Raw genomic sequence first — 25,332 nt, 5'->3', positions numbered from 1 at the left:
AACAGTTATGCAACGTGCGTACTTCAAATCGATTTATCTCCGCGCGTAAAGCCATATGTTATGGATAAGGGGACGACCTTGTTGCATTAAAGATCAAACCTGCCTGGGAATGGATATCCATCACATTTCACCTCCATGAGGGGGACATGGGGACAGGCCTACAGCAGAGGCACCCAAACTTTTCTTTACGCCAAAGTAAATCCACATTTTGTACGATTTCGTTCTCTGACAGCTTATTCGCTCAGGTGTGAGGAAAGACTGTAGCCTATGATGAAAACAGAAGTCCTCGTTCTCAGCACGTATATCCAGGGGGAACAACAACAAACACGGCTCCTTCATTTGTAAGGGGATCCCCAGGTGGTCTCCGGACCTGGGGAGCCCCCCCCCCCCCATCTCAATCCCGCTTTCTGTCTGCCAGGTTTTGGGCACCAATGTCCGCGGGATTCGCCGCAGGTCACGCCACGTTGGGCGAGCTGCGGACCGTTTTCTGACCGGGCATCTGCACGACGAGCAGCTGCTGCTTCTGCCGGGTGGATTTAACGGCGAGGATCGCCTGCCGGTTCTTGTACTGGACCATCTGCAAGGTGATCGCCGCGTTCCAGCCCTCGTCCTGCGGGCACCTGAAGTCGATCTCCTTGCCCTCCGCCATGACCACCGTGAAGTAGACGTACTTGCCCTTGCGCTCCACGCAGTCCACCGTCTTCATGTTACCGAAGTGCAGCTCCTTGACTTTGCCCACGTCCCCTCCGCCGTGGTGCGGATGGTGGTGCTGCGGCTGGTCGTGCTGCTTCGGCGGCAGCAGCAGCACACCGTCCTCGGTCAGGACGCAGTGCTTCTTCTTCCAGAGCTGCAGCAGCCCGTCGCTCCGCTTCTCCAGCAGACCCTCCTTGAACACCTTCCTCCCGTTTTCCAGCATCTTCGCCCGGACGCTTCAGGCTTCCACCTCCCCGGGTGCTGTGGCGGACGGACGGACAGAGACTATCCCGAAGCAAGCGGAGGCATGAGATGAGCAGCGTTCGGCTGTAGTGGGAGAGAGTCTGTCTGGCTGCTGGACAGTGTGTGAGGGGCGGGAGGGCTCTGCTGGAGAGGTGCACCGCCCCCCTCAGTGGCACCCAGCCTCCCGACTCTGAACAACAGCCCAATAACAGGGCTTGTAATTGAGATGGTATAGGGGGAATATCCTGCCCAATACACAAAGCAGCAGTCCAGATGCTAAATTAACCAGCAAGTAGTTAGTTTAGAAGGTTTATGTGGCGTTCACATTTACACGAGTACAATTGTTGAGGCACTACACGTGAGTTTCTTCCATTAGATACTACTTGATGTACATCCTAGTGGTTCCCAACATGATGATCGAGACCCCAGAGGAAGTTCTTAAAATAAATCTGAGGGGTCCCAAAATGACCAAAAGGCATGGGGGGGGGGGAACAATTCCTTGAGGTCACCTGCCAAAAACATAGGAAACTAATGTAGAAGAAATTGTGTACTTTATGCTGCACAGCTGTAGTTGCTACTTGGCAGGCAGGACACTATACATCGTTATAGCAGACAAATATACATAACGCAACATAGTAGCGGAAATGATCCCAACTAACCATCATATGCTACAATATGATGTTTATATGTTAATCTGTAGACTTGTCTTTACTTAAAACACTGGAAGGGACCAATCTAAACTTTGTTTACAATATATGTAAATATTTCTGTTCTTGTGATCAAGTCTTTTACATTGAAGAAAAATGACGAGTAAAGGATCTGAAAAATTCTACCACTGGTATCAGATTACACAATACAGTATCTAGTGTTCTACTTTGACCACATCCTGCATATACACAGCCTAGTTTGTACTGTCGTTAGTGAGAACTTTTCAGTCAAACCAGCTGATACTTTGGTGTGAATACCATCTGAAATGAAAGTGTTGAAGCCATTCAAATATAAATTTGTATCACAGTTCACAATAAAGTCCATCTAATGGCTCTCTTTATGTCAGCGGTGTGATCACTCTTTTATTTCATTACAAACTATATTCCCGATGGAGGTCAGCAAGCACCTTCCCAAAGCAATGGCGCCCTCTTCTGGCACAAGGTAGCGCGTACAATAGTTTGCTCAAATTACTGGGTCGAGGAGCAGCTGTAGTGGCTTTGTTAAATTTGTAGGAATATTTTGGAAGAACACATTTTTACAATTGTAGTACCACGAAAAACAACTCTTGGTGTCTGTATCAGTAGGTGTGATTGGCCTTTTTTCTTATTTCTATTCCAAAGACTACAAATAAACATAACAAAATGAGTCGACCACATTACTCATGTTTAACCAATTTATTCATGAACATACACGTACGGTTATTGAGTACATTAGTATTTTTGTAGCATAGCATTTTGCCTTGACAACAGCTGTTCAGAGGGACCCTACAGAAACCCTTCATGTCCCTCTTTCCAATGGACATGATCTGAATACTCCCTGCAGAATGAGGTACCCTGGCTCTCCAGTGGACACGATGCTGCCCAAAACCAGCGACGCTTGGCTGTTATCACAACTCAAATAAAAAGGCATCGAGAATGGAGTGGGGGGGGGGGGGGGGGGGGCGCGCTACGGTTTCTTCTCGATCCCCCTACCTGGCTATTAAGTATTGCTCTGACGTACTTCCCTGTGGTCTTCTGGGTAACAAAGCGAGGAGTTTAGGGTAGGGTGATGGGTCATTGGCCAAGAGGACGGCCATATCACACTCCCCCACCCCCCCTTCTTTCTTTCACAGTGATTAAAATGAACCAGGACCTCAGGGGCTGGGCTGAGGGAGTCACCTGACCGGTCACGAATTGGTGAGGTAAATGTGATAACCAGATGAGGAAAAAATGGGGTTTTGGTGAACCTGACATGTCTACAGACACTTGAAAAACCTGATTTGGACTTTCCTTTTTGCCGTTCGTGCTACATCTGCCTAACCCGGTTCCTACGGAGCCTCTCTAAACACGCCACGTGTGCCTGCCCCAGTAAGAAACGGCAAGCATATAAAAACCAGACGGCACGAGTTGAACTCTCCACAGAGCGGGCCGTTTAGGCAGGGGGCGGGTGTCAAACAAAGTGCTGCTTACAAGAAGTACTTAGACAGCTAACCAATGATGGGACGCCACCGGTACACCACACACGAGTACAAAGTGCTATAGAAAAGACAGCAACGCCACTGCGAGCCTATGGGGAGCCTGAAGCACTGGGTTATTGGGGCCGGGTCATCCCACCAAACCGTTTCAGCCTCTTCCTCATCTTAAGAATTCTCTGGAATGTTAAAAGAGGCTTGACCAGGTTGCACCATGCCCTGGGAGCGACCTACGATGGGACTAAGAGGTCAGAATGAACTCAATTTTTGGACTCCCCTTTGGAAAGAGGTTCACTGACTGCGCCGGCTAGTCTGCTTACTGGAATGTATGGAGAGTGGAAAGTAGTCGAGCACGAGTGGCACAGGAAGTGGCCAGAAATCAGGGACTCCGGATCCCATGCTCAGCGAGATTAGATAAACGGGAATAGACACCCACCTATCCTCCGTCACTAGAGATGGAAATGCTACAGTGCTTCGGCCCCGCTAAGAATGGGAAAAAAAACACAAAACAAAACATTCCCCTGGGACAACCGGAACAGAACAACCTGGAACTTTGGTAGGGGGAAGGGTGAGGGGGTGTTTGATAAATTGACATTGCCGCGATGCAGTCTAAACCACAGCTGTTGTCTAAGCGCAAATGCAACAAAAGACTTCACGAGAACCCAAACTAGTTTTAGCAGTGAAGAAACAAGTTCATGCTTTTTGAGGGAGATATTTTTTCCTGTATTCCATCTATTGTACAGAGGAAGAAGGGAAAAAAAACAAAACAGGTCTAGTAAAATACTATGTATATCGAGCTACGCTGAGCTCCCAGTATTATACCATGAGTTTTCGTAACAAAAATCTTGAAACTTTTTTCTTCTTCTTCAAATTCTCTACCAAGAAAAATACAAAACATTATAAGGCGGTAAGTAACTTTTTTTTTTTTTTTTTTTACTTTTAATTTGAGAAGCCGTTACAGTGCAGTTGTTCCTCAGAAGGCAGCCAGGCCAGGCTTCACTGCTGCTTGCACTCAGCTGGGGGAACTGCAGCTTTCTGTAAGCAATCACAGGGAAGGGGGGTGGGGGGGGATTGTTAGATTTAAAAAATAAAAAAAACCACACCACACTTCAGACACACACACACCATTTCAAGACTTAAAACAGTCAAGCATCTGGAAACATCTGAAAAGTTCCTCATCTCCTGACTACAGAGCCAATACCTCGGGGGGGCGCACCACATGACAAAGTCCTGGGCCAGATTTAGAACATCATATTGATCTAAACTCACTGGAGGGAAGTCTCAAATACGTCAATGTTCCGCAGTTTTCAAAATATCAAACGTGAGCCTTAGAATATACCAGGATTCATAATCTCCACTGGTTAATTATTAAACTGTTTTGGCATTTCTTTACATTTGTAAATAAGCCCTTTGTTTGGGAAGGAGATACTTTTACATTTCAGGAAGAGCTTTAAGAGCATCTTTCGGTGGCGTTACATGTAAACACCTCAAGAGCACCGTGGGCTCAAATCAATTAGCAGCCAAAACCAAAAAGGAAACACTTGAGATGATGGAGAGATATTTAATACTAGGAGCAGGCCGTCCTTACAGCAGACAGATCCTTCTGACGGTGATGGGCAGGCACACTGCATTTGCTCTCCATGGCCTGACGCCACGCCGGCTAAACGGTGGAAGGTCACTTCAGCTATTTAGTGCAATACATTTAGCCAAAAAATTGTGCTGAGGGAATTTTGGTGTAAAATCGTAGTTTGGCTCCTATCGTAGACTATGATGCAGTGCTGTTGAAAGGCTTCTCGTCTTGAGTTTTTGTGTCTCGTTTAAATCCGCTGCAAGTGGTTCCTAACGACCAACGACTCGCTCAAAGTAAATTACTGCGAAAAGACAAAATTTTATCAGTTAGGCTAAACATTGTCTGGACAATTTGAATATATTATAAGAGCAATTGGAAATGATATTCACATTTTTCAATAAACAAGTTGTACTCTAGTTGCCGCTGAAATCAAATCGGTGTCTGCGCCGGTCAGGAATGCGCCTCGTAATGTTTGATGAAACGCCAGCGGGGTCTGAGGTCTAACAGTCCTGCTTTGGCGTCGCTTATACCGTTGGTATGTTAGTGGGCAAGCGCGATTCTCCGTTTCAGAAAGAGGAGTTGGAGGGTCGGAAAAACGTGTTAACCGGCTAGCATATCTGGATCAGATTAGTGAGGGCGGCGCCGCTAAATCACACACATCCCTAGTATCAAGCAATCAAGTATCTTTGTTAAAAAGGCTGACAGTGAGGTCACCTTCAGAGAGATGAAACATTTTGTTTTACACAAACAGCCTTCTGTGGCCTTTATCCCATCATTAAAAAGCAGATCTATAGAGAAAAATAGACAGCTAAACTGATCTAATGTGAACAGGGAGGATAAAAACCATGGGACCAATGAGTGTTAAAAATAGACATCCATAAAACAAAGCACATCATTTAAGGCAGAAAAAAAATCCTCATCCTTACAAAAACTCAAAACTAGCCTGCGTTTGTGGATGGATGGAGTTCAACAAGGTGAAAAAGAAAAGGGGGGGGCTGGACTAGCTTCAACATACAGAAATACAGGCGCAAATGCAGAACTCACTCTGGGTTAAACTGCAAAAAAAAAAGCAACACAGGTAGGTTAGTGCAGCACGGCGGCAGGAAGAGGGGGGACTCATGTGTGGGGCAGGGGGGGTGCAGAGAGATGGATGGAGGATGGAAGAACAGCAGGAGAAGGAGAGCAAAAAGCCAAAACAGAGTGGGGGGGGGGGGGGGGGGTGATGGTAGTAAGCTGACAATTCACAAGCTGTACCTACCAGGATAGGGTTATTTTTCTACTGTCACCACTTAAACCTAGTGAGGAAAAATTTAAAGAGTAGCTGACAAAAGATGCCAAAGTGACTGGAGATGAAGCAACATTAATGAATAGGAAAAAAAACAAAAAAACAAAGCCGAACTAGCAGAATGTCAGAAGTTTTTAAGCAGAGGTCATGCTTGTTTACATTGTGTCAAACGTATGAGCTGCTTTAGTCTGGTTAAGATTCATTTTTAAAAAGGATCCTGAACTCAAACCAATAAAGTAACAAAAGTCCTAAACAAGTATGTGCACATCATGGCGTACTAGAACTAAACTCTTAACATATTATGTATCGAGAGATCATCATTTGTCTTCCTGCAATACTTTTGAGTTTGCACAGCTTCAGTTTTCGGCTACATTTCCTCCTTCAGGAAGGCAGTGAAGCAGAAAACATCAGTGAGTAAACAGTCTTCAGCAGAGAGACCATTATTTAGCAGTCCCAGTCAAATTACAGTAAACTTCTGCAGGACTGCACTTAATTCAAACAAACTTCTTTATTTTGTATTTATTGTGTTAATTTCCGACAAATAATGCATTTGACACAGCTGAAACATTCATATCTATAATTAAAATGAATATGGTCTGTGTGTAACATTTCACTGTTGTCATCCTTTTCTTTAAGGCAAAGTGGATCCGTGTGTTGCATACGGTTCAGGTTTTCGGAACATGCAGCAGTCAGACTTTAAAGAGGGACAGTCCACCCTCCAACACAAAAATACACATTTGTCCTCTTACTTATAGTGCCATTCATCACTCTCGATAGTTTTGGTATGAGTGGCTAAGTTTGGGAGGGCTTGTGGTGCTCAAAGTGTCAAACAAATACATTTGGAAAACTAAACAGCAATGTCTCTTTCCAGAAATCATGACCCGGTTACTCAAGATAATCCTTGTGGGCATGTAGGAACTGTCCAGAAACCAAATCATGATCACGACAACAAAATAAAAAAGCTGAAGCAAAACCAAAAGCTGGTGTAAAATGAGATGCATTTGACAGTATGTGTTCTGAATGTTGAAATCTGACACGGCAATTTAGGACAGCCGTTCTCTACCTGCAGCTCAGTGACACCCGTAGGACACTGGATGGTGGTAATGCTAAATGTGTCTCACTGGGACATTTAAAAAGGTTCTGAGAGATCACTGCAGCCGTCTACAGTAAGAGCTGCTTCACTTTTTTTGAAAAGAGCATCCTGAGCCAACAAAGTTGAGAACCGCTGAGTAAGGTCTTTGTCAGGACACCAGAGATCTTTAGAGAGGGAGGGGGAAGTGTGATCTCACCTTGGGATCGTAGTCTGGGTCGTTCTCTTCATCAGCCTCCTCCTCTCCCTCCTGAACACACAGCACAGAGCGACGTTAGGCTGCTGCGGTTCCTCAATTACTCAAGGCGACCATAATTAACACGCATCCATATCCAAGCATTTTCATACGAGAAGTGTGGCCCCAAAAGTTCTTACCTCATCGTCCGCCTCCTCTCCCTCTTCATCGTACTGTAAGACACAAATGTGAGGATTAGCTGAAACAGAAAGAAGTTGACGAAGAAACAAGCTAGCGCCATATTTTTCCTTGAAAATCTAATTGAAACGGACACATTTCAAGTAAAGAACACTCACCTGCCAATAAATCCTGTTTACAATTGATAATAAATAACTAAGGCTTCAACAGTTGATGTGTTCGAGCTGAACCATTAGGGTATGGCGGTCACAGATTGGTGTGCGCACAATACAGCGCATGTAGATTGATGCACAGATTGTGGAATAAAATTGAAACAAGCCCAGTCTGTCCGTGATCTTTTAGCTGTGCGCCGTTAGCAACATGTGCTGAGGTTAGCACAACAAGCCAATTGGCGTGCGAGTCGGCGCCACTGCGGCGAGTACAAATGAACTGCTGGAGTCAGAAGACCCGCAGCCGGTTCAACAGTCTGCTCCAACAGCGACGGAGTAGAGTATAAGATGAGGAAGATGTGTCAGTACTGCTCCACCGTTATGAATGGAAACACATTCCTTACAACTTGTGCCAGCAGCAAAGAGATCAGAGCTCGTTCCTCTGACAAAGCCATAATGTAGTCAAGCAGAGCATAATGAAACACCTATAATGGTGACATGTGTCCATTCCAATGTGCCCTAAAGCCGAAGAAGACTCACGTCGTCATCGTCGTCCTCGATGGCCTCTCCTGTGAAGTAGAGCACGGCCCGAGGTACGATGCGCTCTCGGATGAAGTGGCCGATTTCAAAGTCTGCAGCCAGGACCGCATCCGAGTCTTCGTCCTGAAGACAGACGGAACAGTTCATTCATGTTTACAACAGTAATGGTCAATGTTTCTATACGACGCATTCAGGGCTGGACCGGTTAGTCTGCTGGACTCTTTATTTGGAAAGGCAAAAACACGGTTAATAAGAGAACCCGTAAATATTTAAAATACCTGAGAAAACTAGATTAGAATGAAAGTTCTTTGCATATTATATTTAGCTTCTAATAAATAAGTAATTTGTTGCTTTAAGCTGTCGAACGCTAAACAAATAGATTCAATCAGGAATTTCAAAGCGTAGAAGAATTACAACTTACCAACTCTGCGTTTTCTGGAACTGAAAACAAAAGCAGATAGTTACAGTCAGCTATGCCGATAACCAACTGATGGTTTTAATAATGCTGAATCAACTGGCCATGTGTAAGCGAATATTTATGCCGCATCGCGCTTACCCTCTGGCGGGGTGAAGAAGTTGAAGAAGGAGTCGTTGGGGACCGTCTTGGTGACCGTCCTCACTGTGCCGCGGCCCTTGTGCTTCTGTTTCTTCTTGATCGTTTTCAACGTGACGTTCTTGCCCTTCGTCCACTCGATCGTACAACTGCAGTGAAACATGAGGAGGAGGAGGCAAGGTCAGTGTCAGATTTATAAATGTCAAACCACATACGATATCTGGGGTTTTATCTAGCTGGTGAGTTTGTAGATAGAAATTGTTGAGGGAAATGTTATAGCGGGTCAGGTCATGTTGACGGTTTTATTAAATAACGAGGCTGACCTTATAAACAGTGCTAGAAACCTTTGATAGTATGACATCATAATGCTCCTGAAAATCCTTGTCTTTTGATAGAAACCAAGAGCACACCAAAGCAAATTAGTATGAAAATGAGACAAATTGCATTACTGAATAACAATTTGAGCAAAAAGGAAACAGTCAGATTTTCTACCAGAAAAAGACCACACAATATCGCTGTACTATTAATACTTATTTCTGACTTGTAGAACTGAGTTTAACCATTGTGCATCCCTTTAAAAGAGTTGCTTTGATGTTTTTAGAGAAAGGTCTTCGCCCTAAAATTATAATTTTCCACTTTCACTGAATATCAACCAACATCAGTCCAGATAACTTCCAAATATTTAATTTGCAGATTTCTAACCGTTTAAATTATAGTTTATTTAAATAATGCAAATGTTTTTTGTAAAAAAAGAAAGAATTTGATGCATTTCATCAAACGCAGCAGTGCCCCTAGGACCACTAGACCCAGGAAAACAGCACGTTTACTTCATAGGGCAAATATGAGCACATGACTCAATCGGTTGAAAATAGTAAAAACTACAACTTTGAAGCCAGGGCTCTAGATTGAACGATATAACAGCATATATGATTTTTATAATTCAATTGCTGTGAGATCAAAAAGTTTGATGATATTAGATATTACATATTAGAAATGTTTGACCTTGAAGGTTTGAGTGTCTGTTTTGGCTACACAGTTTACAGACTTATAGGAGCTGAGATTGAACTTCCAAACTTTGAAAAAAATAAACACACTGCCAAACTGAAGGCAATTTAAATCATAGAAAAATGGTACGCCCCAAAAACGTTCCATGTGATTAAGTTAACCCAAAGACTAAACAGAATACGAGGCGCTGCTCACCCTGTGCAGCACATGATCTCTGGCCCGTCGAAGGAGAAGGGGTCGCTCTCGTCCGGCTCTGACCTCATCTTGTAGGTTTTCGTCAACACCGTGTTCGTGAAGAAGTCGTTTGCCTCGAATTGGAACTCTAACACGAAGCTCTGGGGAGGACCGAACCAGACAGCGATTACAGACGAGTCGGCGGTAACCGGCCGCCTCCAGACATTCAACACGAGTCACGATCACTCACCATGGGCTGCCCTGGAGCCGAGAACTTCACTTTAATGTCTTGTAAATGTTTTAGGATGGGTTCATCGTGTTCCTGAGGGGACAGAAGCACAGCAGCATTCAGAGCAAAGAGTCAATATTTGCAGTGTTGACGAGAAGTTGTTCTCGGAGGATGATTTGGTACCATTCTTTATTCGTGGCTGTGTTCTGAGGCAAAATTGTGAGTGACCCCACTCCGTTGGCTGACAAACAACCCCACACATGAATGGTCTCAGGATGCTTTACTGTTTTTTTTTTCCCGGATGCCCCAAACAACTGGAAATGGGATTCAGAGAAAATTACTTTCCCCCGGCCTCCGCAGTCAAATCCCTGTAACGTTTGCAGAATATCAGTCTGTCCCTGGTGTTTTTCCTGGAGAGAAGTGGCTTCTTTGCTGTCCTTGACACCAGGCCATCCTCCAAAAGTCTTCACCTCACTGTGCGTGCAGATACACTCACACCTGCCTGCTGCCATTCCCGAGAACGCTCTGCACTGGTGGTGCCCCGATCCCGCAGCGAAATCACCTTTAGGACATGGTCCTGGCGCTTGCTGGACTTGTTGGGCGCCCTGAAGCCTTCTTCACAACAATTGAAGCTCTCTCCTTGAGTTCTTGATGACTCGATAAATGGTTGATTTAGGTGCAATCTTACTAGCAATTCATCTGATGACTCTTCATAACATTCTGGAGTATAATGCAAAATGCCATCATAAAAACTGAAGCAGCAAACTTTGCAAAAATGAATATTTGTGTCATTCTCAAAACCTTTGGCCACGGCTGTACACCATGTGTCATGATCCACGCTGTTCTACACAACTTCGCCAGCAGGTGGAAGCAAACAGATTTTTCTCTCATCACAAGTGAAGCCTCTGACCCATTTCCCCTGCCACTCCAGCAGCTGTCTGGATTAACCTACTTGCAGCATGTCACTGAGCAGGTCCACATTTTTGAAGACAGTTAACCAGAACTCCGGGATGCCTTTGGGGTCCTCCTTCTCCTCGTCCTTCTTCTCCTCCTCCAACTTCGCCTTCTCCTTCATCTCGTCCTGGTTGAGGGAGACATTTTCTTTTCAAAATGACGCACACTCAACACTTTCTTTTTCAGGTGTCATGCAATAAGAAACTAGGCTTTTCACCACCTACACCCACAAAGACAGAACTCATCTGCATCTGGGATTAGATGCAGGGCAAAAGAACACCCCCCCCCCCCCCCCAAAAACAGTTAAAATAGATCACTATACTGATTTCATCAACTGTACGTCTGCCTTGCAATACAGACACCTGAAATCAGCAATAGCGATAGATTGAATCCCACGTTCTTACTCATTAGCTGCATGCCATTTTGGGAAGTGACGCATACTCTCCTCTGGATGAGACTGAGCTACGTGAATTAAACTAAAGAGAAAAGGAAAAGAAGGCCTACGTGATCAGACAGGGAGCATGCAGGTGTATACGTCACCTGTACCTGCTTACTTACTGTCAGCTCTTCCTCCTCATCCATCTTCCATTCACACTCTTCATCTGTGGGCTCATACGCTGCTTTCACAATGTCGCTTCGCTGCAAAGAGGAGAAAGCCATTTAAATCGGGGGTTCGTGCCTGTTGCACCCAAGTGATGTACATTTTTATACAAGTTCTACATCTTCGTCTTATGATAGAGAAAATCATAAAACAAGTACATGACAATGAAACCGAGTGCAAGCTGTTTCAGTGACCAGAGAACATAGGCTATTCTTGGGAATGAGGTCGCTTTAACCCTTGCTTTGTTTACATGAAAACAAAATGTCTTCCCGCTGCATTAGCCATGAGAAACATGAAGGTTACGTCTACAAATGGTCCACACAGGTAAGTCCACTCTTGTGCAGGGCCAACCTCACTTGATCAGGAAATACTGCTGAGTCACACGTTGAAAAGCAGAACGAGGCTGTACCGAATAGTTCAAAGCTTCCATTCATTGAATTCCAATAAAACTACAGACACAGGGTCTTATACATTTGAAGTCTCTAGCCATGCATTCTGGGGAAACATTGCTTAAACTTGTCCCAGGGTTGACACTTTAGATTTTACAAGGTTTGTTAACAAGAAAAAGTATTCCGTTGCCATTATTACAATTTGGTACAATGTATAAACTCTCATTGAAGCCATCACATCTGTTTTCATGTCATTTCACCAGAGGGGCTGACATTCATATGTAGAAGTGAAGTTTTAAAAAGGCCAAGGAAACCCTTGATTCAGTTCAGCAACGAACTGATGAAACACTTTAGAGTCTTGGCCTTATATTCAAGTCATCAATGGTAAACAACAATAAAATGCTATATCTCCTATAGTAGCATTTCTGTTTACATTCATAAGCCGTCTGCTTTACAGTGACGACCAAAGCGCTTCACATCAGGAGCTCTTAAATGGATCAGTCGGAAGGGGGCGTTTTTTTCTGGATATACAGCAGTACAGATCAGCATAAACATGGCAGCCCGCTCAAGGTAACAGATGCTGAGGGAGACCGTCACAACCATGTAGCACACTACTATGCATTTGGAACACTGCTTTTAAAAGATTCATGAACCTTTTAGGATTATGAGTAGGGTTGGGTATCGTTTGGGTTTTTTCCGATACCGGTGCCTAAACAGATACTTTTTTCTTCAAATTGAATATATTAACTGTTAAAGTATACTATAAATATAAATAAATACAAAACACTTGGCTTCAAACTACAGCTTCAAACTTGTTAACTTCAAACTATGAACAATATATTACCTGTTAAAGGTATACTTAAATAAATATAGATAAAATAAATACAAAACACTCTGTAGCTTCAAACTTCAGCTATTATTTTGCAGAAATGTGAGCATATTTGCCTTCTCTTGCAAAATAAGACTTCTCCTGACTTATTTTATTTTATCTAACCAGTTGGTGGCGCTAATGCGCCAATTCGTCGTTTGCCAACCGCCACTACTCCTCAAAGAAGAAGAAAGTTTTGCGTGCCTGTGTTGTTGTGCTCATGAGCGGCAGCGCTAAGTTTTCGGTACCCAACCCTAATTATGAGTGTATTAAACTGACTTGTGATGCTACTCTTTTAGTTTATGCTTTGAGGAAACAGTTTAACTGTCTAGAAACGCAGAACAGAAAATTACATCAGCCATTCAAAATACATACAGCCGCAGGAATACAACGCTGAAGGTGACAACAAGGTATAGAAGACGTACTTTGTCGAAGAGGGGCTGGTAGAGGGCCGCGTACTTTCTCTCCAGTTCATGGACTTCTTCGTAGAACTTTGCCTCAATGTGGGCACATTTGACCTGCAGGTTCTTGAGGGCGTTCACACGTCTCTTCACAACCTTTGGTAAGCTGTGGGAAGACAGATATGAGAGTACAAGAGATGAGAGCACAAACCTAGAAGAATCCTGGCAAAAAGACCAGTTAGTTATTTCATTCTGCGCTTTAATTGCAATTATTACAAAAAAAACTAATGGGACTAATCTATAAATTGTACCAGTTTAGGTTTCAGATTGCAGAAAGGGCTGCACAAACTCAACAAAACTGAAGATATTATTTTGTGATCATGCATTCCCTTTGCTTCTAAATGTATAAACACAGGACAAAATGTTAATGTGCAGCGAATGGTAGCAGAGAGGACGCTGCCTCAGAAGTTAATGAGATCTTTGGAGCAGAGCAGCACTCTCCCCAGAGCATCTCCAATAAGTGAGGGTGGCCTTCCACATACACAGTAAACAAACTGAAACTATGCACAGAACAGGTCGTATTGAGATTTGCTTCATTCATCAGCAGAGTGAAGGAGGGCTGTCTAACTCGTATACAGATTTATTAGTTTATGCTTTAGGTTCCTGGTGTGGATCATGAAGTGAGCTCCTCAAGAGTAAATATTGTCAGGGCACTTTCTGAAACTCTTTTTTCCAATTGTTCCCAATGGGGACAGAGCATATGCCGCCACATCAATTAAAAGAAAAGCACTGCACCAAACAAATATATAGTAGCCCAACACTTCAACTGAACCTTTATAGACAAGAGGAATTAGTACAACTGGTAAAGAATACGGTCCGCCCTGGTTCATATCTCAGCTCTGATTTGAATGTAGGTGGGCCTGCTCTCAGAAACATAATACCTGTACGCATCTTTACTGTACCTGGGGAAATTTGGGTATTTCCTTCTGCAGTTTAATTATTAATAATAACTATCCTTTAATCTCTTTTAGCTACCGTTTTAAATGTTGTCTTATGTTTCCTGTGCTTGAAATCGCAAATGTCTCTAGATCATCAATATTACACAGGGCACCCTTTCAAGTCTCATTTGAATCTCAATCTTGGTTTTCTTCTGAGACCTGGTTGGAGCGCTAAACATTGATCAACGCCAACCAGGCTTTGAAATGCCTGGACTATGCTGGCATGGGAATGCGTGTTTAGTCCAAAGTGCGGGGATGTTGTAAACTGGTGAATTTGTTAGTGACTGCCAAATACTTGACATGTTTATCAAGAGCTGCTCGCTGATGGTTTTGCTGAGAACAGGAGCAGTGGGTGGCACAGCCCCACGGCCAGAGACAAGCACACATTCACTGGAGCGTCTCAGATTTCTACCTCTGCACCAGCTCCGTGACTAGCAGGTAAGCAGTGTGCTGCTGTGGACAGGGACGCCAGAGAAATGTTTAGCCACCTTAAACGAAGGCAAAAATCTGTAACAGTTTGACCTGTACACTATATTTAGAATATTTACGCCCGTTTACTTTGCCGTGAGACAGCTATATAGTCCGTTTCCAACGGGCAAGTGAAGCAGTTGTCCATGCTCTCGTTAAAGCCAGAAGCCTCCATTACAAAAAAACTGTAATTTTACCTTGCAGAACAGGGGGGTTGCTGGTTTACTGCTGCCTCAATCAGTTTCTTTGTTTGCACTATGGTGTGACTTTGCTGAATCCGAACTAACAAACGTCACACAATAACACTTTGGCTAGTTCAGACTCAGTAAAGTCACAAACTAACGCAAATAAAGTAACTGATCTCTGCAGCCGTAGAGCGCACAGATGGATATAACAACTTCAGCTCCCCATCGGAAACGGCCATCTCATGACAAAGTAAACCAGCAAATATATTCTTAATCAAGCACACACTTAAACAGATATTGATTTTTTTTAAAGCCAGCCTTTGTTTTCGGTTTCCTTACTGCTATAAAGAGCATCTTCTCTGCTTTGACCTTAGTATAAGTGTGGAGAGCGGTGGCCCAACAAGTGGCCTGGCGCTTGATTGTGTACCTCTGAAATTTTTTAACTTGGTGAGCGCGATCATGTGACTGCCACAAACAGTTCACTGATAAAAGCACTATTAACACGTCTAGCGATTATACAAATAAGTTAGGGCTGGGCGGTATACCGGGTCAACCGGTATTAATTTCCCGTACGATCTGAATTTTTCATATACCGTCACTCCACAGCCGAAACAACTTCTGTTGCTCTTCAACAGGCAGCAAAATATATTGTTTGCCGCTAGGAATGCTACAGTCGGAGCTAGTTGTCTTAGCTGTATTGAGAGGGAACCCTAGTCATGGTCATAACAACAATGAACAACCCACAACCAACGCTCTTTAACAGGGCAAAACACCACGACAACAGTTTGTGACAGATAAACAATTTGTGGCGCTAATAAGTGTACATTTATAAAATTTCTCCACCGAACTGCATGCTGGGTAAAGCTTGCTAACAACAGTCTGCTAACAGCTTGGAGAGGCTCTGTTGCTCCAGTAACGTTACATGAAAGAGCAGAACAGAGCGATGCAGGATGAACACAGACTGAACAAAAGGTATATAGGTGATTACCGTAATATGTGTGGTATTTGTTATAAATGTACGTTGCTACATAGACGGTGATAAGAAGCTGTAGGAGCGGCTTCTTCTTTAAATTCCACTGGCGGATCGCTACCAACTGTACTGGTGTGCGCATTTTCAGGGAAACCTTTTCTTCACTGTTCTGATAATTAAATGACAAATATAAATAACTAAAGAACTAAACAACACCTACTAACAACTAAATCCTACGGTCTAATCCCATTTCTTTCCATGGAGGGGCTTAGGGCCCAGGGGAATGTAGGTGAAGGAAACAGTAAGTGGACACGCCACACAAACAAGCTGTTCACCGCTCGCTGGCCTGCAGTTTCTTTTCAGCATTAATTAATTAATGCTTTAACGCGTAAAAAAAATACCGTAATATACCGTGAAACCGCCAGACTCTAACAATATATCGTGATATGCATTTTTGGTCATACCGCCCAGCCCTAAAAGAAGTCAGCCTTAGTTTCTTTAAAATGCATGTAATACTTTACTTGTACAAAAGCAATAAAGTAGTTCATAATATGAGATTTGAGTTTACAGACAATCACAATGCCTCCTCGTCATTGTGGAGGTTTATGGCCTTTTGGTGGTTACACCTACAGTCCATCTCTGAGTTACACTCGCTGTCTACTTGATTCTTCACATTACACTGTTTGTACCCTTTAGTGTCCTTACAGACACTGACCTATGCTGCATATTCTACATAAACATGTTCTAAGATGAAGTCATCACCCGAAAAAAAAGATGAAGTCTCACCTCTCCATGTAGCCTGACGGCGAGCCGTTCAGACCGTCCAGCCTCTCCTGCAGCGCAGCCAGGATCTGTGGGTTCTGCATCATCTGAACAGTCAGCTGACGAGCTAAGTAATAAAAACGCAGACATGGTCAAATATATGAATGCCGTTACACCGACTCAGGAGCAGGACAGGGTTCTCTTGCTCAGGTTTTGGTGAGAGCTGAACTGGAGCGGCGGTTTGATTACATATGCTCAAATAAGCACATTCATGTTCGAGGTGGTATAATAACGTGACCCTTCCTGAGCCACCCTGATGTATATGATGTGCATACCGCCAGTGTTGCGCAGCCACACGAGGAGGCAGTCAGCAATAAAAAGTGCTCTTCCTTTGTACAAGTGGACAGGTGACAGATGGTACAATCCGAGTGTCCGACACATTGCTTGCACCCATCAGAGCTCAGCCACGTCGCTGCTGGCAGGCGAGAAGATTAAAGAGATTGGAAGTCACTTTTCTCTGTTGGCACATCCTGAGTGTGTTGTCTGGAACGCGTTACCAGCAAGCACCGATCAGCTGTCCAAGACTGCCAATAAATACACCTATGCTCGTCTGAATTCACACCACACAAGCTGTTGCTTTTTTGTTGGTGGATACATTTATGGGGGTGGGGATGAAATGATAATGAGTAGGGTTGGGTACCAAACTCTACTTTTGAAAGTGGGCCCCTAAAAAGGACACTGGGCTCATAGTCTGTCTCGACACATATTTGTTACATGGCTTTGCGTCTTAACAAAAAGGATGTCAACTGTACACCCATCAATCTTCTCTGTTAGAATGAATTGTAATGTCTACATATTTAATAATCAGTGAGGGGAAATAATGAATAAAACAAATATCACAAAATCTATAGCAACTTCTCAAACTACTCCAGTAACATGTAGTCACATCTGAATGTCTCTGCCTCACGTCCATTTCCTTTTAACAACTCCTGAAGATGAACAACGTTGCTCTATAAAAAGGTCATGGATTTTTTTGGGGGTCATATAACCAGATGCCCAGCGAAAAAAAAAAAAAAAAGCTAAAGGTGTCTTAGTGTCTCCACTGTTTAACATGTCTAATGTCGTGAAATTTGAGTCTAAAAGTCACTGCAGTTAATCCCTTATTTGATGTTAGTGGTGTGTTTCAGGTGTAGTTTGCATGGTACATACACTTTGTAGGTGACTGGTTTGACAGCAGTGACCCTGACCCTTTAACATTTACAGCTGGAGCATTAATGTGTCCCTATTGAGAAAAAAATAGGAGCGACACCATTTGCAACGCTAAATAAACTTGAGGATGGGGTTGTGTGCTGCTGAATAATTCACACTAATGGCAGCAAGCGTAGTTTCACCCTGTTTCTAAACAATGCACTTACACGTATCTTATGAGCGGAGCTGTGATTTGCAGTGTGCTGCTTTGATGTGTAAGCTTTGGGTTATTAACGGGGGTTTGCTCTGCATGTCATCGTTGGCACGCTGCAACTGTATTACTCATGCGTTTATAATCTCCCACCTTGTGAAAAGCTTTTCTGAGAGCGTGCTCGCTATGACCGATCAGTCGCAGGCAGCCAGAATGAGCCTCCTTTAAAAGTGTGGTCTTTAAAAGACTATTCAAACTTGTTATAAATAGACTAGGCCAAATGTCCGTCTATATCCATCCACAATGAGCCGGGAGTAGGCCGATATGAGGAACCGTCTGAATAATTTATTGGGCATCAAAAGGATGCGTAAACCGCAGCGAAATCCCAAAATAAAACTGATTAGTGCCTCCCAGCTCTGAACCACAATTCAAAATCATGTCATTACAATTCTCCTCAGTTTAAGTACCAGAAGGAGACGCAAAGTTCAAATTGGTTCCACTAATAACAATTAGAATGATGTTTTCGAACATCTCTTCATCTAAACTATGCCTTTACCTCTGCAGTTTCATTTTACAAACAGACCATCTGTAACTATTACACCATCATAAACCTGTGCTGGAGCATTTTTTCAGAGAATCCTACCTTTGCTGTTTTCATCTTCTCCCGTCTCCTCCTCTTCCACTTCCTCCACGTCTTCCATATCTGCCGGGTCCATCTCAGCCTGGTCTTTGCTGCTCGGGGGTGGGGGGGGGCAGAGGGGAAGGTCAACTAAACACGGACACATCATACTGTCTGAGTCTGCAGAATCAACATCTGCCATCAAATTTGTTGGCCCTAGCACAGTTCATGTTCCTCTTTTTTTTTTTACAAGAAAAGATGGTTGGATTTTGATGTAGAAATAAAATTATTTTGTTTTTTATGTTTATGTTGGGGATGTAATCTCAGAGTTACGGCATTTTTCATTTTCTCTCTACTTTAAAAGGTGAGGTTGCCAGCCACTGCTGCTGCTTTAACCGACCAAATATTGAGCTCCTCCCAATTCTGAAAATATAATCGCTTGGTGAAAACTTAAAGCTGTGCAGCCCTACTTGCATGCCCAGCTCAAAGGCAGATTGGTTTGTAATTAAGAGGAATAGTTCAGTCTAATGCTGCGTTCACACCGGTCGCATTGATTTTTTTGTCGCGCGTCGCGATTACATACAAAGTCTATGCACAGACGCGATGAGACTGGCGCGCCGCGATTTTGCGATGGCGCGTTGGACGCGTTATTGCAGTGCGGTGGACGCGGTGGAGGCGTTGGACGCCGCAAAATCGCCAACGCGCGAGTTGAAATTTTTCAACTTCAGCGACATAATCACGTGACGCTGTGGCGCGATAGCCTATCAGCGTTGAGTTGCTCCCCCTGTCATCACTGACTTCCTGCCGTTGTTGAATCAGGAAATAAATCCTGTAGCCGTCTGTGTTCACCCAGAGCTCTACGATACCTCATATCAACAGAGACCGGACCAAACTATGTGTATACATGTGTGTGTGTAAACCATACGGTACAAACAATGAATAGACGCTGCCGTATTTACGTCTACGTGACGTTATTGAGTGCTGGTGGAGCTGCTACGATGTTAGCATAGCCTAGCACCGATCCATCAGAGCTCCATTGAGAAGACCAGTAACCTACTAATCGGCATCATTACGTAGTTATTTAGGAGTCCCTTTTTGTCGGTTTATTGCCGTTGAATCACAGCCAAATCAGTTTATTTTGTGTTCCTACAGCTGTAGTAAACAGCGACCGGTGGCTTGCTAGACAGTGAATACAGCTCGATACAATCCACGGAGCTCCTCTGAACAATATTATGAACCAGACATGACGGCGTTTGGCATTCCGACGTTTGAGGGACTTCCACAACACGTACAAAGCAGCAATTGTCCTTATTCCTTTCATGGTTGACAGCGGAAAGAAATGGTGGCCAGGTGAACGGCTTCCAGGGCGATAAACCACGCCCCCTCTCCGGCGCTGCGAGATTTTGTGGCGTTTGGTGTGAACACGACCGGCGGCGCGTTGGACGCGATTGTGCAGTGCGGCAAAAAATCAACGCGACCGGTGTGAACGCAGCATTAGGGTTGGGTATCATTTAAAATAACACCAGCACCAAAACCCTTAAAATGAAGCGACACTGATACTAACAGTGCTTCATTCTTTACCCATCATGTGAATGGAAGCTATGAGTGTGCGTTACACAAGCTCGCCAAAAGCTGCCCCTCTGCACAGCCCTCATCAACCCCTCGGAGGAACAGCGATGTCGCCCACCCTCCGGTTCCTGCCCAGGGTAAAACGGTTCGCTCTGCTGGCACTGTCAGCAACCAACGGTTGATGTTGAGAGCCGTGTGCAGGCAATCTCGACCGTATGGGTTGTAGCTGCTGCAGTAATGGTTCAATCACAAGTCGCATTAAATTACAGAACACTTGCCGCTAGTCATTTTTGTCTGCACCTCGGCACAAGAAGGATCGATTGCAGTTTGACTGTAGAAGTTTTGATACTACTTTCGACCTTACAAAAAAGGTATCGGTACCCAGTCCTACCAGACTAGATACACAATTCAAACCAGCAGTAATCAAAACCGAGTTGTGTGTACATGAGAAGGAGATGGTATCCATCCCTGCTTTGTTACCATTGGGTCCGACCCACTGGAGCATCAGACCCAATGGTAGGATGTTAGGGTCATTCACTCTAATGTTGTGAGGTGTCTCTTATATACACACACACACACGTGTGTTTAGTGTGTCAGGAAGCAATCTGGCCCCAGTGTGGCATCCCAAACAGCCCTGGTCTTAGTAAACGAGGGATTTATTGGTTTGATCATGTTATACATCTGACCTCACCCAAATCTGTGATATCACAGCAGGAGGAGCTCTCCCCTCAAACTGTCATGGACCCCTGTGGCTAACTTCAGGCCCCACAGGCCTCAGACCAGCAGGGGAGACTAGCAGAGCACTGGTAGACGATGCACTTACTTGTCGATGTCTGCCATCTTAGCTGAGTCTTCAATGATGCTAGAGTGATAGAAAGAAGAGAAGGTAATTAGTTTAAAAATACTGGACACAAACTCATCTTGACATGACAGTCTCGAGATTTGGGTCAAACAGTATTTGCAAATAAGTCCTGATGTGAATACTAAGATGGTACAGGGGAGATGTTAAAGTTCGCAACACTTGATGAATGACAGTTTAAAAGACAGCCACACACGTTTTTCCTGATTCTTGATACTGTGTTTGACACCTGTTTAAAACACTGAACCTGAAGGCAGTTATTGTGGCAGGCATACATTTGATTTGCAAAGAGACCTCAGTGTGTCACACTTTACATTTAGATACATGGTGATCCAGTCCCTTTCTGCACCAGCCTTACTGTAACAGTTCAAATAGAAATAAAAGGAAAAAGAGCATTGCAAGTCATCCTAATTTGTTATTTAAAATCTGTTGCTAGAAAGAGTTTAAGTTTCTCTAGGCCGACTCAGTTTACATGAGTGAAAATTAATGATTGGCTCCCATATAAAAAATATGAACCTCAGTTGCAATTATTGGATCCAATTCACAGTTTATCAATTCATGTCAGGCCTACACAATTTGTGGCTTTAATCATGTCCCCCCCATTCCTCCACAGAAAGCTACATTGTTATTTACCTAATATGGAAATACACTTTAAAGCACTCACTGTTTAGTCAACAATAGTGCAAATAATCAAAGTCACATGTGCCCCATATCACACTAATATCTAAAATAAGACTACACCTACCACCACCACCATCTTGTATTCCCCATTAAGCCAAATTATTGAAGGGAAGGTACTGTAGAAAGCTTATATACAGTTGCATAAAATGTGGCATTAGCGTGTCTCAAATTGTGGTCAATACTTTGCTCTTTCATGGTCAAACATAGTTGCAGGTAAACAAGATAATCCACTGGGAGACCAGGCCCCGCATTTTCGATTCATGTAAATCATATATTAAAGTAGAACACCTGTGCACGGTTAAGTAGCTCCATGCACCATTATGTCATCTAATGTGAACAAAGATCATCAGTGGATAATATTCACATCTGGCCAGTCAAAGTGATGACTCATGAATGACAGAAGATATATTTATTACTGCTTTAACAAGTCCTATTTAGTTTGGAATGCAACTGCCAAGCATGTACAAATAGACCTTGTAATCATCTCATCCCTGTCAAAAAAGTCACAATTCATGTCGTTTTCTCACATCTGTGTATGGACAACTTTAACCACACGTATAACAGCGGTCCTGCAGACAGAGCAGACACAGTCCTTTTAGTTTCTGGGACTAGTCCTCGTCTCCTAATCCTGCCCCAGCGACCACGTGTTGCATGCTCAAGTCTAGCGAACCATCAATGACTGACACAAAAAAGCCCTGGGTGAGTGTCCGGCTGCTCACTTAGACGCCTGCATTTTAAAACTTCCATTTGATCTGAGCGAGCCAGCCGAAACTGTAGAGACGTTTCCCGTCCAACGTCAAACCATGAACAAACCAAGGGTAACCCCAACTAGCAAGCAGACCCCTAGGCTAGTAACCCGGCTAACTTTAGCCGGCCTGCCCAGTCTTGTCACTGCGCTGCCTCGATGGGTTCCGGCTACTTAAGCTAGCGTATGTGCTACTAGCTTGATGCGCACTACTCTGGCTGAGCAAGTAGGAGGACCTGCTTCGACAGACACTGTGCCGTAGCTAGAAAATATGGGCCAGTATGGAGGAAGCGGTGACAACGCTCCGGTACCATGTTGTAACCAGCTTTCTTTGGGTAACGTTACCAGTTGTCCATTTTAACCAGCGCTCTAACCGTTACCCCTTAAGTCCAAACTCCCATCCACTGCTCCCCGACCGGAGTATCATTCTCCAACAAATAAGGTCAAGCCCGAAAAATACAAGATACAAGACACGTGTCAACAAATTCCGAAAAATGTTGACAATTAAGGCATTTGCACGACGTCGTGTCCTTTATAGCAATGCAATGATTGTCATGCCAATCCAGGGGACACGGACACGCACGATAATAGTTGTTTAATTATTTTCTTAATCGCGTGCAGCGTTAACACACATCATGGTGGAGCCATTCTCAATGGCTGCTGCCGCTGTCTACCTCGACTAGCTTTAGTTTAGCAAAGCGGTCTTCTCTCTGCCGCCGTTAATTTAAGCAGCATAATTTAAATTCAACTTCCGAAACGAAGCGCAAGCTCGGGGCGTAGGCGACGAAGCCATTTCCGAGTCCTGTCCCTTACCTTCGCGTTATGACCGGAGGACTGGACTGATGAAGCGGCGCTGCGCAGTGAAGAGGTCCCGGGGAAGAAAGACTCCGCTCCGATGGCGGTAAAAGAGAGAGAGATCCCGCCGCCTGCGCTCATATACATCCGACGTCATCACGTAAACCGGCAGTCGCCGAGGCAACGCTGCTCGTGGGAGGGGCGGCGGGGAGGGTGCCCCTATTGGGGGGAGCAGGGGTTGGTGGATCATCATCAGCACCACCATGATCCTCTTCCTCTCATCGCTGAACACTCCTCTTCCTCACCTCATTCATTTTTATCATTACATCATATTTGTACCATCATCGCAACATTCATCAACACATCACAGTGTCTACTCATTACAGTGCTTCACTGGATGTTACAATTATTGACCTTGGCAGCAATTTGATTAAAAAAACAATTTCCTCTGCTTTCAGTCAAATCTCATGGATTCCATGGGCAGATTATACAAAGTTATATCAAATGAAATATTCAAATCCAAGATCCATTTTCACAGCTGCACAATTGCATCACATTGAACATTCTAGATGCCATTATGGTGCATCATGTAATTATTTGATTTCATTCATTCAGCCTATGATGAGGAACAGTATGGACCTGCCAAAGAGTAGAGGAAAAATGTACGAAGTCATCCAAGTTGTTTTTGTGCATTCTGTGTCATTGAAGTGTTGTCCAGGAGAAGACTTTGTCCTGCCAGTATGAGGGAAGCTGCTACACCTCTCATGCTGATGACAGATATGCTATTATTGAATTGGCACCTGCCTTAATGCTGTGCCACCTGTTGGCTTCCCCGGGGATTAACTTGGGTGTAGATACACTTACAGCACGCTCTCATCTTTAATTATTTTTGCTTTATTTTGCTCGTCAGCCAAATGACATCAGAACTATGAATATTATTTCTTTTTTAATTACCAGGATCACAAGCAGCCTAATTATTGGCTAATTAAAGGCGGGGGATGGGGGGGGGGGTTCTATAATTATATCAGAGCATGCTAGACACATTAATGTGTTAATTCCTGTTGAGAAACACAAAAACTGTTAAATAAGAGCATCAATCCGGACTGACCTTATTTTGTTTCCCAGCATGCATGCACCCATAAACCTCTCCATTTCAGAGCGATTTCTTGTAATTGTTGAAGATTATCTTTTCTGTGAAAAATGGCTCATGTGTTCAGGTGTGTCACAGGTGTGATTTGCTACCACCTGACTTCAAATTGCACTTCTCTCACCCGTCAAAACGATCAAAATTGAAGAACAGAATGTTGAACAAACTGCTCTAAACGTATTACCAGGGGACCTGCTTATTAGGAACAGTTCTTTGTGTTTACTAGACGAGAGACAATTCAATCGATTTCTAGGAGAATTTGGGTATAATAAATGTAGAAAACTTTCTATTCTCAGTGACGAGGCACCTCAAAACACAGACGGACTCATACAACATCTCTCGACCCTGAGCCAAGCCAGCCAGAGATTGTGGGGATTGGAGTGTGATTCATCCGTCAGGCGTCACCAGCCTGAGTGTTACTAACACCAGACCAACCCTCCCCCGGCGATATCTGGCACGAGCCCAAAGGTCAGTTCTGTCATCCGACGCTTTCCCACAAGAGGAAACCTTCCCACGTGTGCCTTCCATGTCAGAAACTCACAAGTGAATATTTCCCTTAGTCATGGCAGGCCAATGGAACAGGAATAGACGGTTTTCGAAGCCCTGCAAATCTTTCGCATTACAGTATTTAGCGTGATACTGGTGTTAAGTGAGCAGCCCTACTGGGCCGGCTAGGAGGCGAAGTGGCTGAAGGAGGTACAAAGAAATCCATCTTTTAAGTTTGCATCTCAATTCATTTTCTGTCCTTTTCTTTTGAAAAGACCACCTACACGAGCCCTAATTAAAACAAGTAAAATCTCAGTTTTCTATCAATTAGTGTTCACATGACCCTACGAATCAAACTGTATATTTGGGGATCT

The 25,332-nt window shown here is 43.9% G+C and overlaps 2 protein-coding genes across 4 annotated transcripts; both read right to left on the bottom strand.

Moving 5' to 3' along the window:
* Nucleotides 1-454: 454 nt before the first annotated feature.
* On the bottom strand, nucleotides 455-982 carry phlda1 (pleckstrin homology-like domain, family A, member 1; the record flags this gene model as incomplete). The annotated part of the gene is made up of 1 exon (XM_079294905.1): nucleotides 455-982. The coding sequence occupies exon 1, from the start codon at nucleotides 914-916 to the stop codon at nucleotides 455-457; it is 462 nt and encodes a 153-aa protein (XP_079151031.1). The 5' UTR covers nucleotides 917-982.
* A 1,321-nt stretch (nucleotides 983-2,303) lies between these two features.
* Nucleotides 2,304-23,446, bottom strand: nap1l1 (nucleosome assembly protein 1-like 1). Of its 3 annotated transcripts, XM_079294128.1 has the most exons (16): nucleotides 23,344-23,446; nucleotides 21,069-21,107; nucleotides 18,701-18,789; nucleotides 16,683-16,785; nucleotides 13,300-13,441; nucleotides 11,563-11,655; nucleotides 11,015-11,143; nucleotides 10,084-10,155; nucleotides 9,855-9,994; nucleotides 8,658-8,803; nucleotides 8,523-8,542; nucleotides 8,102-8,224; nucleotides 7,415-7,447; nucleotides 7,239-7,289; nucleotides 5,923-5,959; nucleotides 2,304-4,129 (listed from the first exon to the last, which is right to left on the bottom strand). In XM_079294128.1, the coding sequence occupies exons 2-15, from the start codon at nucleotides 21,083-21,085 to the stop codon at nucleotides 5,954-5,956; spliced, it is 1,164 nt and encodes a 387-aa protein (XP_079150254.1). In that variant the 5' UTR covers nucleotides 21,086-21,107; nucleotides 23,344-23,446; the 3' UTR covers nucleotides 2,304-4,129; nucleotides 5,923-5,953. The 3 variants fall into 3 exon arrangements, with proteins under 3 accessions (XP_079150254.1, XP_079150252.1, XP_079150253.1); XM_079294126.1 differs by lacking the exon at nucleotides 5,923-5,959; XM_079294127.1 differs by lacking the exon at nucleotides 5,923-5,959 and having other exon boundaries at nucleotides 11,575-11,655.
* Between the last annotated feature and the right edge of the window lie 1,886 nt (nucleotides 23,447-25,332).

The sequence above is a fragment of the Melanostigma gelatinosum genome (assembly GCF_949748355.1).
Source record: "Melanostigma gelatinosum genome assembly, chromosome: 22".
NCBI lineage: Eukaryota > Metazoa > Chordata > Actinopteri > Perciformes > Zoarcidae > Melanostigma > Melanostigma gelatinosum.
Note: the sequence above shows the minus strand (reverse complement) of the source record. Positions and strands in the feature narration are given on the sequence as shown.

Coding starts and splice junctions, on each gene's coding strand:
- nap1l1 (XM_079294126.1), bottom strand. Junction 16,786..18,700: donor AGAAGATGAAAACAGCAAAG/GTAGGATTCTCT, acceptor TTTATTACTTAG/CTCGTCAGCTGACTGTTCAG. Junction 8,225..8,522: donor TTCCAGAAAACGCAGAGTTG/GTAAGTTGTAAT, acceptor GTCTGTCTTCAG/GACGAAGACTCGGATGCGGT.